The sequence below is a fragment of the Mercenaria mercenaria genome, chromosome 16 (genome assembly GCF_021730395.1).
Source record: "Mercenaria mercenaria strain notata chromosome 16, MADL_Memer_1, whole genome shotgun sequence".
NCBI lineage: Eukaryota > Metazoa > Mollusca > Bivalvia > Venerida > Veneridae > Mercenaria > Mercenaria mercenaria.
In genome coordinates, this window is record NC_069376.1 from 32,629,884 (window position 1) to 32,648,633 (window position 18,750).

General features: G+C 36.4%; 2 protein-coding genes across 2 annotated transcripts; one reads left to right on the forward strand and one right to left on the reverse strand.

The window, feature by feature from the left end:
* The first annotated feature begins 1,224 nt into the window (after window positions 1-1,224).
* LOC123552776 (uncharacterized) lies at window positions 1,225-6,360 on the forward strand. The gene has a single exon (XM_045342517.2). It carries the CDS (start codon window positions 1,225-1,227, stop codon window positions 6,358-6,360), a length of 5,136 nt encoding a protein of 1,711 aa, XP_045198452.2.
* A 3,310-nt stretch (window positions 6,361-9,670) lies between these two features.
* On the reverse strand, window positions 9,671-11,934 carry LOC123541218 (mannan endo-1,4-beta-mannosidase-like). Its single transcript, XM_053525856.1, has 3 exons — window positions 11,724-11,934; window positions 11,228-11,366; window positions 9,671-10,956 (listed from the first exon to the last, which is right to left on the reverse strand). Exons 1-3 carry the CDS (start codon window positions 11,932-11,934, stop codon window positions 10,284-10,286), a joined length of 1,023 nt encoding a protein of 340 aa, XP_053381831.1. The 3' UTR covers window positions 9,671-10,283.
* Between the last annotated feature and the right edge of the window lie 6,816 nt (window positions 11,935-18,750).

An 18,750-nucleotide genomic window follows, 5' to 3' on the forward strand; every position in this document is an offset into this window, starting at 1 on the left:
CAAAGCATATTTTTGGGGGGAAAATCAGGTGAAACATCTATTTCACCAATAGTAAGGTTGGCATAAAAATGTCCATTTATACTGTTAGCGTAGAAAAAAAAATGACATTTTGCGAACATTAAAATATGTACATGTATTGCATTTTAATTGTATCGCACCATAACTGTTTTACTGGATTTATGGAGTGCCATAAACTGAAGAAGTGAGTAAAGTCAGACTAAAAGCCGTTACATCTGGTAAGGGGACGCCTCGAAATGTGTATTTTCCTCTACACTCTATTGGTATCGTTTTGAATATATCAATAGAATGGTGATAAATCGAAGTAAACAATGACTTCTGATGTTGGAAATTGAACAGTTCTACAGTTTTACTTGAAATAAGCAAGCAGACGATATAAATTGTTCTGTTTTGTCCAATTTCTTTTTAATATACCACCATTTTGCTAAAATACTAGAAAAACATCGATAACATAATATTATTCAAATCAATGCTGCATAGCCGGGTCGGTCAGCGATATATTTAACTTAAATACGGAAACGAAAAAAATGAAGCGACTTCGAACAGTGGATACTTAATTCGTGCGGATTTACCCAATGAACTCCCATGAACCAAAATGTTTCATTTCGGTACAGATTTGTACTAAAACGAAACAGAACGATTTTTTTTTTGTATTACTCGTGGTATCTCCTGACATTGTTTGTTTTAACTATCTATAGCTATTTCAGTAACGAAACTTTGATCAGCTAGATTAGATAAAAGATAGATAATTCGGGTGGGAAAACAATGGTGATTAGGTTTAATATTTACCTTATTTCGTATGCTGATCCAACAATGTAAATTAAAAAAAAAATCTACTTAACCGTGTTATTAATTGAACTTCCCATATTAGAATTTCACGTGAGTCAAAAAAAAGTGATGAGTTTAGTTTCCACTTATTTATTTGATCCCGAAGCGGCTTTTTTTATTTAAAAAAATCACTATCGAGTCCTCCTCCCGGATAACCAGTACTGATGTCATAATGAAAAGGCATGGTCGTTGTCGTGATAACGTTAACGTTGCCGCCAATTTATGTATACGTCGGACGTCAGATATTGACGTCATGTTGTTGAGTTGTTTATGCAGAATTGAATAAAGGATCGAACTGTTAAGACGCGTAGTACTCTATCTTACAGAAATTCCATTATCGTATGCACATTTTTCTGGTGCCGTGACCAAACAACAAAGATGAATTTACAGAAACATATAGCACAGAGAAATGCTCAGAAGAATGTTATAGACTATTATTTAGCGAGAATAGAAGACGCCAAAAGCGCCGAGAACATTTCACTGATCGATTTCAACGGAATATTTGAAAAACTCGCGTTAAAAGTGAAACAAATGGAAGAAATGAACGAGAAGATTGCAAATCTTACGGACAGCGAAGAAATTAACGAAGAAATTATACAAACCGAAAAGTATATGTTGGACTTAGACCTTAAAATGAGACACCTTAGTGACTTTAGAGATAAACAGATTCGTACAGATGTACAACAACCGCAGTTTTTCCCCACTGATGGTCAGTCAACTCTTCATGTGGAGTCGCAGCAGACATTTTCCTCTGAATTTTCGCAGTCCGCAACTGACAGATCGTCACAGAGCACTTCCGGTTTTCAACAAGCACAGTTGAATGTAAATGCACATCCTTTCGTCAGTCAGAATGTAAGTAACAATTCATTTCAATTTCATAGACTGCCAAAGTTGTCTCTACCAAAATTTAACGGTGATATTCTTAAATGGCAAGGTTTCTGGGATTCCTTTGAATCAACCATTCACCTGAATACCAATCTCACAGACGTACAGAAGTTTACATATTTACAGTCTCAGCTAGAGGGCGTTGCAGCACGTACTATAGACGGTTTTGCCTTAACAAATTCCAATTATTTGAGAGCCATTAGTTTACTTAGAGAGAGGTTCGGACAACAGCATAAGATTGTACATACCACCATGCAGGCCTTGATACAACTACCGGCGCCATTGAACACGCTTAGCAGTTTACAAGCGTTCCATGACAAAATGGAAACGTACATTCGAGGGTTAGAATCAATGGGGCAGAATCAAGAAAGTTACGGAAGCCTGTTAGTGCCAATAATTTTAGACAAAATGCCACAAGAGGTCAGAAAAAATCTTGCACGAGAACACGGCGACAATGACTGGAAGTTAGAAGAACTTAGGAGTGCCCTGAGGAAAGAAGTCCGGATACTTGAAGTCGGAATTCAAAGCTATACACCGGAAATAAACGATTTCATACCGACATCGTCTTTTTACACTGGAGCGTTATCAAAGCAAAGAAGAAAGCAAAATAAAGACAAAACAGAGATAGATTTCAATACAAACAGAAAAAATAAATCAAATGATATCATTTGTGCATTCTGTGAAGAATCACATAAATCTATTGACTGTACAAGGTTTCCTGATACGCTGTTAAGAATGCAGAAAGTGAAAGAAAAACAATTGTGCTTTAATTGTTTAAGAAAACACCGGGTCATAAACTGCACGTCACAAAGAAGATGTCTGGTCTGTAAAAAGAAACATCATACTAGCATATGTAACAACAAGAGTAAAGAACACAACAGTGGCGGGAATGTTCCGGATGTACAGCCATCAAAACCGGAAACGGCAGTTCTACATTCATCTACCCAAGAAACTTCCCATGGTGTTTTACTGAAAACAGCCATTAGCAAGGTGACTTCCGGTAACATAACAAGGGATACTCATATCCTGTTTGACGAAGGAGCACAGAAGTCATTTATCACCGAGACGCTAGCACAAGAATTGCAACTATCCACATCCGGTACAGAAACCTTACACTTAGCAACGTTTGGTAACCAAGAACAACAACTAAAACATGTTGATTCCGCAACGGTGTACCTCATTACAAACCAGAAAAAGAGAATACCGATCAATGTATTAATAGTGCCTACTATATCAGTACCTATTAGTACCAGTCTACACAACACAGCGTCCCATTTACCTTACCTGAGAGGACTGAACCTGGCACATCCGGTTAGCGGCGATGAGGTATTTACAATTTCTCTGCTGATAGGAGCTGACCATTACTGGGACGTCATTGAAGATCATATTATACGCGGATGTGGACCAACTGCAGTGAAGTCCAAGATCGGATATCTTTTGTCGGGACCTGTGAATGCATACTGCAACAATACTACTAGTAAGATGAACCACATATTTAACGTTATGACCACACGTGCACGAGATGAAAACGCTATAGAACGTTTCTGGTCGCTCGAGAGCATAGGTATCACTCCGTGCAAAGACGAGCATGAGAAGACGGATTACTTGGTGCAGTATCAGCAGACGTCAATTGAATTTACAGACGATAAGTACACTGCAGCCCTTCCATGGAAATTAGACCACGACCCACTTCCAACAAATTACAACATCACAAAGAAAAGAACTGAGAGCACGATTCGCAGCCTTAGCCAGGAACCTGATATGCTAAAGAAATATGGTGAAATTATATCAGAGCAAGAGAGACGGGGATTTATAGAAAAGATTAACGATGTTGCACAAACTTCAAATGCAGTCCACTATATTCCCCACCACCCTGTGCGAAAGGAATCATCTACCACTCCTATTCGTATCGTGTATGACTGTAGTTGTAAACAGTCATCTAGTCAACCTAGCCTGAACGACTGCCTGGAGTCTACAGCACCTGTGCTGAATGAATTAACGTCTATATTGATGCGATTTCGATTGAAAAAGTACGCTGTAACCACTGACATAGAAAAAGCTTTCCTACATGTGGGACTACAAGAAAAAGACAGGGATGTTACCCGGTTTTTGTGGCTCACTGATCCTAGTGATCCTAAATCTCAACTTTGCACATACCGATTCAAAGCAGTGTTGTTCGGCGCGACGTGCTCACCGTTCATTCTTAACGCCACTATTCTCAAACACCTGGAATTGAACAAAACAAACAAAGCAGCCGAGATTATAAAGAGAGATTTATATGTTGACAATATACTCTCTAGTTTTGAAGAAAAAAGAGATCTACTCACCTATTTCCGTGATGCACGTGATCTGATGAAATGTGCCAGTATGAACTTAAGATCGTGGTCTTCTAACAACTCCGAACTAAAAGCTATCGCCACACGAGAAGGAGTCATAGATAGAGATGAAGTAACCAAGGTACTAGGTATGTGCTGGAAACCGGAAACAGATTCCATGGCATACAGACATCACAAGATACCAAAGTTAGACTCTGTAACCAAGAGGGACATTCTAAGATATTCATCACGAATTTATGATCCACTAGGTCTGTTAAGCCCGGTAACAGTAAGGGCAAAATTACTTCTTCAGCAATTATGGAAAGATAAGTTTGATTGGGATGTACCGTTACCACTAGAGGTGCAAGATAAATGGAACAAGCTGGCTGAAGATCTGAACACAGTTACAGATACAGAGTTTTCCAGACAGTACATACGGCAGTCAAAGCATAAACAGACCATAAATAATTCAAGAACAAAAAGTACTCTCCATGTATTTGTCGATTCCAGTCTCAAATCATATGGAGCAGCAGTATACATAGTGAACGCAGATGGATCCAGATTGGTGATCGCGAAAAATCGGGTAGCTCCCGTGAAACCCATGACATTACCACAGCTCGAACTTATGGCCGCAGTAGTCGGCGCCAGATTAGTTCAACACGTACAAGAATCCTTGAACATTTCCGACGTCATCTGCTGGTCCGATAGCCAGATTGTGCTTCATTGGTTATCAACATCTAAACCACTGAAACGGTTCGTGCAGAACAGAGTGATAGAAATACAAACACTTACTAAAAATTACCCATGGCACTATTGTCCAACATATGATAATCCTTCAGACCTTCTAACTCGTGGTATTCCTGCTGACCAGCTCTTACAGAACGACCTATGGAACAGTGGGCCGTCATGGATACAAAACCAGTCCAACTGGCCTGTTTGGAAACCAACAGAGAATGAAATGCAGACGACAACAAAAACGCAGACGACAGTTTCGGATATCTCGTTGCCCTCCGATGCCACAAAGATGAGCGTAGTATGCAGTATAAAGTGTAGCACAAATGAAGGCATCCATCAAGTAATCAACATAGAGAAATACAGCAAATACTTCAAACTGTTACGTGTAACTGCCTACTTATTACGATTCATAAGCAATTGCCGAAATACACAGACAAAACTTACCGATGAATTAACGACAGCAGAAATCGAAAGAGCAGAGATAAGGTGGCTAAAATGTTGCCAAGAAAGTACTTACCCAGATGAGATGTCCAGTTTGAAGTCCAATACCACCAAAAGATTACCACTTGTCAAACAATTGCGTTTATTCGTAGATAAAAGCGGTATTATTCGTTGTGAAGGACGTATACATAACGCGCCATTATCCGACGTCACCAAATTCCCCTATTTGTTACCGAAGAGACATCCACTTACACGCCTGATTGTACTAGACACACATGAGAACCAGTTACATGCAGGAACGAACGCTACTGCTACCCAGTTAAGGCAGAAGTACTGGATCCCAGCTACCAGGCAGTGCGTAAAATCTATCCTCAGGAAATGTACAATATGCAGACGAGTACAAGGAAAGCCGTATAGAGCGCCAGATCCACCACCATTACCAAAAGTAAGAGTAGAAGAGTCTCCACCTTTCACTGTGACTGGAGTTGATTACACAGGTGCGTTATACGTAAGAGACCATTCCGGAAGCGTAATAAAAGTATATATATGTTTATTCACATGTGCCAATTCTCGAGCCTTACATTTAGAGGTTGTACCAGACCTGTCCAAAGAGTCATTCCTACTAGCTTTTAGGCGTTTCGTAAGCCGGAGATCAGTTCCGAGGGTCATGATGTCAGACAATGCTACAACGTTTACAAGTGCTTCAGAAAGCTTGAAACATATTTTCCAGTCAACTCAAGTCAGAGAAACATTAAGCAGAAAAGGCACAGAATGGAAATTCATTCCCAAACGAGCACCATGGTATGGAGGATGGTGGGAGCGACTAATAGGTCTCACAAAAATAGCGCTGAAGAAAGTTGTAGGATGCTCCCTTGTTACCATGGAAACACTTCAAACGGTAGTTACGGAGATCGAAGCCATGCTGAACGACAGACCGTTAACTCAGATGTCATCAAGTGTCGATGACATGGACCCACTAACACCGTCACACCTTCTCTACGGCCGGAGACTGACGTCACTTCCGTATAACACAACTACCTTAGACTTTGAAAATTCATCCAAATTTGACGAACATTCTGCGGTTACAAAACAGGCAAAATTACAATCAAAGCTCCTTGACCATTTCTGGAAACGGTGAGAATGGAGTACTTAACAGCATTACGTGAATCTCACCGTAAATCAGGAACGAATGAACAGATGATAGCCGTGGGTGACGTAGTACAAATCCACGATGAATGTCCACGGAACCAATGGAAACTAGGCGTTGTTGAGCAGTTAATTACCGGAAGAGACGATCGTACCCGAGCTGCTACAATTAGAACTGCGAACGGAACTACAACCAGACCAATAGTGAAATTATACCCACTAGAATGTGTGAACTATAGAAACACTTAAACATTACGAGTGTAATGTGAAGAGATGTCAGATTCATTAATCATAGTTAGTTATTATTGCGAAGTGGTTCATTTTCATAAATTCGCGAATATACTGTGACAGTTAAAAAGACACGCTAATTTGAAGTTTATTTTAATTCAAGCATGTTTAGAGTTGTACTATTCCTTAATACGAAACCGTGACTGGTGCATTCTGCAGGATATTAAATGTGACTTTTTTTTGTAAATTTTTAGATATTTCCTTTATCTGAGCATTCATTTTATGAAAAGACACTAGAGATATCATTATGTCATGGTGTTTTGCAAAATATATCATTTAGCGGCCCCCAGGATGTCGTGATAACGTTAACGTTGCCGCCAATTTATGTATACGTCGGACGTCAGATATTGACGTCATGTTGTTGAGTTGTTTATGCAGAATTGAATAAAGGATCGAACTGTTAAGACGCGTAGTACTCTATCTTACAGAAATTCCATTATCGTATGCACAGTCGTGACCTCGGTGGGGCTTGAACCCACGACCTCCGGGGCAGCCGAGTTCTTAACCACTAGACCCGTTATCAGAAACAGAGATGCTGAGTCAAAGGCCACCAATTATAATAACAATATTCATATGTTCTAAAATTTAAAAAAAAAAAACTACAGCAGTAACTATTCAGTCAGTGTATTACTATCAAAATTTGTTTTTCCCATGTAAAGACTCCATATTGTTATATTTTCTGGTTCTTTCAGATCATGGAATCCAATGCATTGTACTTGTAAAACAGAATTCCGCCTGTGGACGTTAGGGATGCTGCACATTCCATTACCTCAGTCAAACCAAGTCTGCTATATTATATTGTTTGGTAGAGTTCTTTGCTTCGATTGATCGAGCGACCGACTGGTCGGTCAGTCAGCCGGTTGGTTGGAAGGTGGCAACCGTAAAGGTCAAATGACTACTAGTTATCTTTTCTTATTGTCACAAAAGACCTAAGCTTTTTTTACCATACCCGAACTCTATTTCTCATACGAGATAGACCTACGGCCCTTCCGCAAGACTGATAGGTGCCTTTCTTACAAGTAAAAAATGAACCATGGGCTCTACAGTAATTCATGGCGATGAGGAGTGAAATGAAAGTAAAAGTAAAGTGTTTGTTTATAGTGTCACCCCTACTGAAAGGGCCAGCCAAGTTGGCTTATGAGACACCTACATACATTGAACAGCATTACTTCCCGATTCCTTTTTTTTTAATGCCAGGCACCCGGCAGGTAGGCAGTCGGTAACCATTATTTAACTAGCTGCTCACCAACCGGTCTCTCTTCAGTAATAAGATTCGTCTCTGACAGGGCTCGAACCGTCGACATCATGATTGCGGCGCAGGTGCCATATTCATTATGTCACCTCAGGAGTAAGTTAATCTAAGTCAGCTGAGGTAATTGACTGACCTAAGTAAATGATCCATTCGTTTAGGTACAATTAGTCCAGACTGTTCAAGTGGTGAAATACATTGTACAGGCACGTACAGGCAAACTCTTTAATGTTATAATTTACAGGTCATTCTGTCGCCAATGGATACATAGTTCAGAGCATCTTGTTTATTAAAAACTGGACATGAACTTCAATTTTGTTGAATCTCTGTAATATAGAATATCAATAAATAATCCGTGGTTGTATTTGTATGTTTACAAAGTTGACATTTTCATGGCTGGCATTAGTTGAGGACAATGTTTCGTGGCCACTTGAGCATTTTATGGTCACTCGATGATTGACCCCATATATAATGGTATATATTGAGATTGAAATGGCCTGATTATGATGGCCTTTCGATATAGAATACGGTTAGATTGTGATAAGATTTTCAACTTATTTCACGTCACTTTGTTTGGAAACAGAACCCAGCTCAAAAAGTTCTTAGGAAACAGTGCACCTGGCTCGATCGCAAGCCATCTGATCCAACACAGTGGGGTGTAGGCATAAATACTATGTCTGCCTCAATACCTTTATTTGAAAATTTGGTTCTGATGATTTTTTTCAAAACTTTTTCTTCATACACGTGAATTTTTTTAATAATTGAAAGACGGGATGCACGTGGAAAGTGCGTTTTCTCACTTTATGATCATATATACCGTATTGTCAGTTTCTGTGTATTTAAACGAACTAAAGAAATAGAAAAAGGCTAAATATTTTTTACTTTTGTACTAATTTAAATTCAAATTTTAAAAAAATGAAATGAACATTCATGTACCCAAAACTTCAGAAGTTATTCTTCATCTGTATGTAGATCCGAGGTACTCAGCGTAAAAGTTTGCCTGTACAGGTTGCTTTAGAGCATTGCCACACGTACTATTACATAGGCCTAATATATTATATTTGCATATACCATAGTCGAGATTCATACATTTTTCAACTTGATGCCAATTCAAATTGCTGAAACTTTTTTTTCATAATTCACCAGTGCTGCTTATATTTAGCTGGCCTTTATGTTATTGTAGGAACTATATTCCAACAAAGTTTCATGAAAAGCTGATGTCTCTTAACATAAAGAATGGTAATTTGAAAATATAGTGTTTTAAAGGCTTAATTTTAGACTTCACGGAACCAGTGCGTTTACAGTCACCGTTATTAAAGACAAGACATTGTTCTTAAATTGTTACTGTTTTTTATTTGTATTTCAAAATGCATTCGTGATTATTAAAGAATTAAAGACTATCGATGCCGCATTGACGGTGAACTTTCCGACGGATTATGATAAACAAATAAAAATAACGAAAAAAACTGAATTTTGTCTGCAAATATTTCAACTGTGGTCAAACTTTTTTTATGAAGGCTATTGTCATATTTGGTGTTTCTACTTGACGACCGTCGCGCGGACTGCACGAGGGGTGCTATTAAGATATAAATCACTCCGAGATATAAAATAGTCCATTTTGCTATTTGGGGGTCAATTCAATTGAAATATTTACAAAGAACTGAAAACAAACTTTGATAACCATGTTGATCATCAGCAAATAGAAGACGTTGTCGGGGTGGAAGAAACGCTAGACTTCGAAAAGAGCGGAGAAAAAGCAAATAAAGTTACATTTATGGATGGGCTCTTAAATTTTCGCAATTTTCTCATACTACAGTTTGACTTCGGTGCGTTCATAGACATTTATCAACCATGGCTTGACACTTCGTAGGTCTTTATAGAAAATGTTCCTGTGAGCGATACACCTATTTGTTGCTAAGATTTTGTCGGTGGAAGAAAGCAATAGAACACGGTATTCAATGTAAAAACGTCATATATTTGCTTAAATTAGTAGTAAATTACCATATAATAGCGCAAGGATATTGTTAATGTAGAATGTAATGAAACAGTATTCTGAAAGCTGAAAAGAAGTTTATTTCACATTAATCTGCTTAAAGCAAGCTTGGTTAACAAAATTCTTTTTTATTTCAATTTTGCACTTCTTATTCATTGTGCATACAGGTTTAAATTTAATTAATTGGCCTATGTTTGAAAACATGTTTGTTTGGAACCTAAAGAGAATGTAATTAAATTAAATTTAAATTTCGTCCATTAAAAAGACTTCCAAATAATATGAGATTCAACATCCTAGAAAAAGACCAAAATTTTGGATGAATGTGAAATAATTGAGTTAGAGTTATCGAAGTTCATTTGGGTTATTTTTGTGGTATTACATATCGTTACCCAACAATTATTTGGTTAGTATTGTGCATGACGGGACCGAAAACCATGACAGAATCATTTTGAAACTTCATAAACTTACTCGCTGCCGCATGTCTATGATACGGCACAAATATTGTATAACCATTCAGGCAATTATTTGTCCAGGTGAGCATGTAAGCAACCTTTGTCGTCCCGTTTCCGCTTTTTAATGGACTCAAAACATGATCCATCCAAAAGTTATGGTGTTTCTCTATTCCGTTGTTTTGTATTCCTACTTCCGTTATGGCTGCCAGCTTGTCATGCGCAGTGGCTACTTCCGTTACAACATGAACAGACGTCAAAAAGTTGTCGGTATTCGGACTAAATGGTCGTGTGTAATAGTAATCCATGCCAACGAGATCAACATAACCATCTCCAGGATAGAAATGATAATAATCTTGGAGACTGCTTGGTTTAGATGGAGAAAATGCGTACAGGAGGTTGTGAATTTGTTTCGAGTCACGTAAATACCGAACTGTATACTGAAAAAGGTGCTTGAAGTCGGCTGCTTTGTTGCTGGTAGCATGGTTTGTCCCCCACCAAAACCAGCCACCATTCATTTCATGATAGGGTCGGAATAGTATTGGAATTTGCCGCCCGTTAGAGTCTGTTACATTTCGGAGCCAGTCTGCGACTGTGTCAAGTTTTTTCCTGAAAAAAAAAAGATATAGTCACGATGCATTTGTAATCATGACCCTGCTGAAAAAATGCATCAAAGCAGGACACAAACTACCATAAAAGAAACCGGAAATGCCATTTTTTCTCCTACAGAAGTTTGTTTTACTGTCAACAACACCTATGAGAAGATACATCCCTTGTGCAGACATTGTTTTATTTCGACTGGACAAACTTCTTAGAAACTTCTGCAAATCAAGTCTATAAACAATCTTTCTGCAGCTATTGCACTTGGCTTTCCACTTACTTGTATACGGCATTAAGGTCGCCATTCTCGAGAATTCTCGCGATGATGTGCTGAATACTCTCCCCTGAGTGATCTCTTATATAAGCGGAAGTACCTGACACCGGATTGTGTTGGTGCCAGCTCAGTGTTATAATCAGTCCTGTAACGATGGCATTTTATTAGAAAACGTGCTTCTGGAAGTCTGCATATGACATACTATGTCTTGTGCTTGACCTTGCTGCTTCACGTTTACGAATTATTAAACAATATCGCATGTAACCTCTAAGCTTCCTTTGTTTCGAAATATTGCACCACGATTTATTATTATTATTATTTATTATTATTATTATATATTATAGTATTTATTAATAATCTTAAAAGTATATAAAAAAATATAACATACTTTAGGCGAATGTACTACTTAAATAAACGGTTGCCATATTCAAAATGAATCTTGCAATACTTCTTCCCTATGCGAAAATTGCATTTTTTCAAACATCTGTATGCATGTGCCTACCTCTCTCATAAGCTTTCCTGATAAGCCATGCTATTGTGAGTAAATATTTATGATTGAGGTCACGAAGGTCAAAGCTGACCACAGCCGGATACTGACCAGTGACTTCTTTGATATCGCACAATTCATCCTCACTTTGGGACAACCGCTGACTGTCCTTTATAAGGTAAAGCAGAGGAAAAAAATATGCATGCACGTCATCAACGCCGACCATAGATACGCATAAGCTTGTTCTAAGTTCTTTTTAACATCTTTTTCGTAAGATGGTATGATTAGATCTTTTAAGTAAAATCGATAAAATCTTGAAAAATTAGGAAGCAAACAAGACTGTTGTAAGCTAAATTCTATTATAACGACAATGTTTTCTTTTGTACCATAAGAGCAAGAGACCATCATTATCTAATATTTTAATATTATAAAATTCAATCCTTCAAAATTTCTGTACCGAGAACTTCCAGCTATGGTGTCCATTGTGTACAGTCCCAAGTGTGTAGGGTGGGTGGCCACCGGAGCACCCCTCCATTGTAGCCAGGTGGTGCCCAAACATGATCTTGTTGGGGTTGTGTGTATACGTCTTCAAGGTTTGGTATAAGTGTTTTGTCTCCGCTGTGGCATGAGGATCAATGGGGTCCGCCCCTGCAATGGGGTTGCTGATCGCAAGCAACACGTAGAGCATAAAAGGCGCACTAAAATAGATGAATTTCAGTATCATTTTCTATTAATTTAAAATATTTAGTTAATCATACTATACAGCTAAAACAAATCGGTGGCAAAGTTGAAAGTATTTGTATTAGTATTAAAAATCATTTTTCAATAAGTCAATACAGCTCCGTTTTTTAATTGTATCCCTTTTAGATTGGAGCATCAAGAGATCTGTGTTAACGTAAGACGTTGCCCAGGGTTTAACCGGTGCTTGTTTCTCGTTAGTAACTTGACAACTTCCCCACGTGACACGAAGCAGAAACAGTGGAAGACAGTGCTTTAGTGAACCTTAAAACCAACTCATAAACTATAGATTAATAGTTGGAAACCCTCTTTTTCCATGTGTGCAAATTTAATAAAAATGCCATTTTATTTGTTCATTTTATTTTCGGCAATAAATATTACTATTACAAGTATTTTACAAAGAACCATATAAACTAGAAAAACATAAGACATCGTTATGAAAAATTATTACTCATGAAATATAACTGAGTTTTCATGCTGTCAAGTACACGTCAGATTTTACACGTATTTCATAAAATGGAAAACCCGATCATAAGTTTAGTAACATTCCGTCAACTCGATTAAAAAGGACTCAATACGGCCATGGTCCAAGTTGTGATCAATGGCACTTCTTCCTTATCAAACACTTGTCAAAATGATCCAGTTTCAAGATGGCAGCAAACATGGCTTTCGGGATGTTCCGGTAATTTCTCGTGACAGGTCCGAGAAACTGCATCCCCGCTTATCGGAACGTGCCAGCGCTTATCGCTGCATATTGAGCTCTTCATTAATGGATATCAAAATTGAAAAATATGGACATTCACTTAATATTTCAGAAAAATAGAAATAAATGGCTTGAATCTGGATTTGAAAAAGGCAGGACTAAAACGTTTATATGGATCTGGAAATCTTGGTCAATAAAATGTCATGTCTCTAGGCTTGGTCTGTCGTATAACTTGAGTACCGAAACAAACAATAATTCTCAGTTCAACAAAGTTATTTTTAATAGACTATTTTGAATACAATATATCAAGAACGCCTTCTTTTGATAAATATTTGGTTATATTCGGTTTCATGAAAAAAAAAACACAGCTTTTTAAAAGGGATACATTTGGAAGTATTTTTTCAACAAATAAATCCATGATTTTTTTTCTATTTGCTTAATGAATTATTTGAGCCACACCATGAGAAAACCAACATAGTGCATTTGCGACCAGCATGGATCCAGACCAGCCTGCGCATCCGCGCAGTCGGGTCAGGATCCATGCTGTTCGCTTTCAAAAGCCAATTGCAGTAAGGAAACCGTTAGCAAACAGCGCGGATGCGCAGACTGGTCTGGATCCATGCTGGTCGCAAATGCACTATGTTAGTTTTCTCATGTTGCGGCTCATTTAAGGAAGCAGAAGGAGGCTGTTGTGTCGAATTTGTTCTTCCTGTGATTATTTCTATATATGTGAAATCGCGAGAATATCCGATAAACTCAATTTATCTTACTTTGTTCGTTGCAAATACGACTATAATCAAAGAAAGGAAGATAGAATGTGATATTTTATAGCAATATTCAGCACGGTGTTGCACGTGTATAGGTCCAGTCCAAAAAGCTTGAAAACTACGCACTTACATCGTCAAAGTGAGAAAAAATCTATCAACCAAACATATCCGTAAAATGTCAGAAATATCATTTCTACAACGATATAAATAGTTTAATAATTTCGTCCGGAATTTTATCTGCACATGTATGCCTTTAAGCTTTAGTTAAAATAAAAGAGTTGAGAAACAATTTAACAGGTTGTTGAATTATGGTGTTTTTATATTCTTTTATCACTTCGGACCAATAATAAAAAAAAACTGAAGAAAGAATAAACACGACACTGCACTTTCATTTATAGCCACGTTACAGCATAAAGTTTGTCGCATAATTATGTTCTCATAATACATTCAGATTTTTTTAAAATTCAGTTTATTCCACGGTTTCCAAAGTTTTCAAAGTGAACCTTAAGATAACTTCCGAGCTGAAAAAAAAATACATATTGGTACTTCAAAAGTTCTTGTCTATTTCAAATTGTATTCATACGTACAAACAAACACATGAGTAATAAATCTCAAAAGATTTTATTTAATATGGTTCTTTTTAATGATTAACAGAGTTACCCAAATCGGGACCTGAAACTGAAAGAAAAAAAATCTTGTCTACCCAATGAAAATTAATTGAGAAGACGAAACTAAAATTCAGTCATAGCCTGAACAGGTGTTTTCATGAAAGATAAATTATATCAATAGAAGAAAAATTAAAACAATAAAAATAGAACTCTAAATCGGTCATAGAACGTGATAAAAATTTTGACATTTATATTCATAGCTAAAGCTTGAGCTAAACTTTCTTTTATTTATTGTTTTATGCTACAGCGATAAAATGATTTAATTCTCAAAAAGTATGAACATTATTCATTCATGCATTAATTAATTCATTCATCTTTGTACCCATTTTTGGAATTATTTTCTCGTTTATGCATTTCAAACGCAAACTATTTATTTATTTATTTATTTATGGAACTATTTATTTATTTAATTATTTTATTTAGTTATTTTATTTAGGTATTTTATTTAGTTAGTTCGTTGGTCAGTCAGTCAGTCAGTCCGTCCGTCCGTCCGTTAGTTCATTAGTAAGTAAGTTACTTAGGTAGTTTAGTTATTTTCACTATATGTGTAACTTCATACAATGACCATTGGTGTTAAATTTGTCCATTTGTCTGTTTGTACTTTTCGCTGATTTCAAATTGCGTTTCGCATTTTGCCTCCACTGTATCAAACACGGAAAGATCAGATAGAATAATTCCGTTTTCTATTGACACGTGTTTCTCGCCCCCAATATTTACTGATATACAAAGAAATAACGAGGGAAAAGTTTGCTTAATAAACAACAAAAATATTCTTAAGTTGTAGCAATGATTTATTAAATTAATTCAATATTAATTTTCTTTCAGTCTATACACGAGTATTCCAGTAACGTATCTGCTTTCACTCATAAAGTTTACTTTCAAATACAACTATGCATAATGTCATTCTGCACATTCCTCACAGATGACTTATAAATATCCAATGCAGTTTTTCAGAATCGTCTTTTTTTTCTCTAATTCTCCTATTTCGTACGATAAATTTAGAAAAGCTATAAGTAGTTGATTCATAAACGTTTTTCGTAAATCTGAAAGTTTCTTCCTCGGTGACTATTTATATACCGAAAATGTGAGATATTTTTGTCGAAATATATCTTCAATTATCAGCATATAATCCTAAGTTATCCGAAATATTGTCGGATTATCATGCTAAAACGAGATACAGGGTGTATTTATTGAGATACAGGGTGTATATTGTCAATTTATATACCCGAACAGTGATAACCTCGACTAATTTGTAAAATTATGCACTCTACGTTCAAGTAGTTTGTCAAAGAAGTCAAAAAGATCGAACACAAAAAAGGTTTTCTCTTTAATATCAGCATATTTGTGGAAAAAGATTCAGTTGAAATGTAGTGCAGGGTAACATCATCATCATCATCATCATCATCATCACCATAATAATAATAATCATCATCATCATCACCACCAGAATAGATACCAACGTAATAGGGGCACAGGATTGTTAAAAGACTTTCAGCTCAGGAAGGATATGAAGAAACAGCTATAAGTGAAAATGATGCAGAAAGGGTGTATTAGTGGCATTGGACAGACTGGGTGTGTAAAGAGGACATCAAGAGACAATATTTGGTAGCATAAAAATTGAAAAAGTATTTTAATAAGACTGTTTAAAATTGAACACCCGTTAATTAGACTGGCGATGCCGTCCGACGTCTAATGGATGGTCGGGTGTCGTCGGACTTATATTCGCTCAATAACGTTGAGATATGAATGTTTCTCATTGCAGAGTTGGTGCAGCCGTTCTGCGCATGCGCGGAATTATTATCAAATGGAACGCACGGCAAAAATACTCATTTTTGTGCATGTCCGCACGCATTTAGTGTATAATGTGCATAATATACTGACTAAAGGTTAGGGTTAGAATCACCATGGTTACAAAATATATATATTTAAGGTGTTTTTGTTCAAATTCAGTTAATCCGGTATATACCGGAGTCTGTAATATATCACGGGCGCACCAACTCTGTATTTAGTCACAGCCTTGAGATATTGAAATGTCACATGAATTATACATATCTAATAGTTAGACCAGTTTTGCGTTTGCATTTGAGACCAGGGAGGGGGTCAAGGTCACTGAACAAAAAATGTTGACACGAAGATGGCTCACAGAAAGAAATATTGATATCTTCCAAGCTTTCACACTCACACTAAACTTTCTTTCCAATGCCAGAATAATTGTTATTAAATATTTAGTGAATTGACATTATAGATAAGTTTATAGGTTAAAAACAAAACTTTACATAATAATTATATTTAGCGTCCCATTTATGCAAAAAGGGTATCATAACCTTCTTTAATTATCAGTACTTGGTAACTTTTTGCATTAATGGGGCGAATTATTATATTTTATTGAACTTTTTTAAAAAAAGAAACTGGAACACACACATAGATGGTATGAAATTTCTGCGTAAATATCTCCTACCTCATTTTTTTTAATTTGTTACTTAATATTATCTTTATGAAATCATCTTAGATGCAAGAACATTTCGTTGAGAAAATTGTTGAGCCCGTAATTCAAAACAAACATGAAGATTTCAGATAAAAAGCCATTATATTCTTGTTAGAGATCCAGGCACATTTTTGTATAATGTCTTGGTCACCAAATTTATTGAAAAGCGAATTAAAAATTATATCATGTTATCATCGTCACGTAATTGAGCTAATTCCCATATAAGGAATATTATATAATAACGCCTTTAATCTTAGTCTTTCCCTAGCAACCGCGGTTCGCCAAGATTCATTTGTCGTTCGAGCCGAGATAGTTTTTCTCTTATCCGTGGTAGGGTTTGACATTTCTAACGCAAGATTATTTACAAATAAATATGCCATACTTCATAGGTAAACAAGCCCCTCAATACTTATGTAACTGTCTGATAATTTTTGATAAAAAAATTGATAATTTTGATCTTGATTTCGAAACTAAGCACGTGTTTCCTTAGAGATCCGTGGAAACCATTTATTGTCACTAATCAGGTAAATATTACCATAAATTCAAAAACAATTATGTCTTGTATGCAAAAGAAAATACAGACATGTAAGCTAACCATATGAAAATATAAAGATGTTGCGCCAGTTTCGTGATTTTTTTTTTTTTCGTTCTTTTTAATCGTTTGTGTAATAACGTATTACAAAAAAATGGAGCAATTTGGTGATAGTTATATCCCTGAATTGTTGTTATAAAAAAAGGAATATTGCTTTGACAAAATGTAGCAGTCCCCTTAATCTGCCGGCAATTTCATTTTAACAAACCAAATCAAACCGTCCATGTTGTTGTTTTTTGTTTTTTTTTTTCATATGAATTATGTATATCGAGCATACCTGTAATATAACAAAAGAATATTTTAAAATAATTCAAACATGAGTAAAGATAAAATTGTCATTTTTTATTATTTACACATCAGAAAATCTCGGCAAGATGCCACTTTGTGGCTTGGATTCTCATATTACAGGCGCCAGCTCGCGAAAAGGGGTGAAAAGGGGACAGCGATTCGTCCCTGGTACAGTTCGCCCTTATCTTTTTAAGAGTCCTCTCCTAATCTGTTTACTGATAAAGACTAAAGTATTTCTCTCGGATTTCGGACCTTTGCTCTTTTCTAGAGTAACTATTATCTTTAATATGAACAAGTGGTTTACATTAAATAATCAAAGCGGCGAGCAGAAGAGGCATCGTAGATAAAATTTGATCGTTTTGTTTGTCTTTAATTGTACTTTATGTCCGTGAAATACGATGCAAAACACGTCATTATCTCGGTAAAGACCCACAAAAAACAATCTCTCCTAATATGCCCTATCAAATAACTTCGAAATATTTAGCTTCTATTGGCAGTAATTATAAATAAAAAGTAAAACAAAAACGCAAGATCACTACCGCGTTAGTCACGCAGTAAAATTTCACACAGAACAGAAGAAATTAAGGTGTGTACTTTTATGTCAACTTCATAAAAAGGCAACTAGGATAATTATCTATTAATTATTTTTGATATTTTACAGGCATTTCTGTCTGTTTTGTGATTTTTTTAAAAATAAATACGTGTGAGCAAACCCCGTAGATATATTTGCCAGTTTGTGTTTCATACGCGTTAATGTGGCCTGCAGTTTGAAGTTCACAATTCAACTCGCAATTTTTAAAT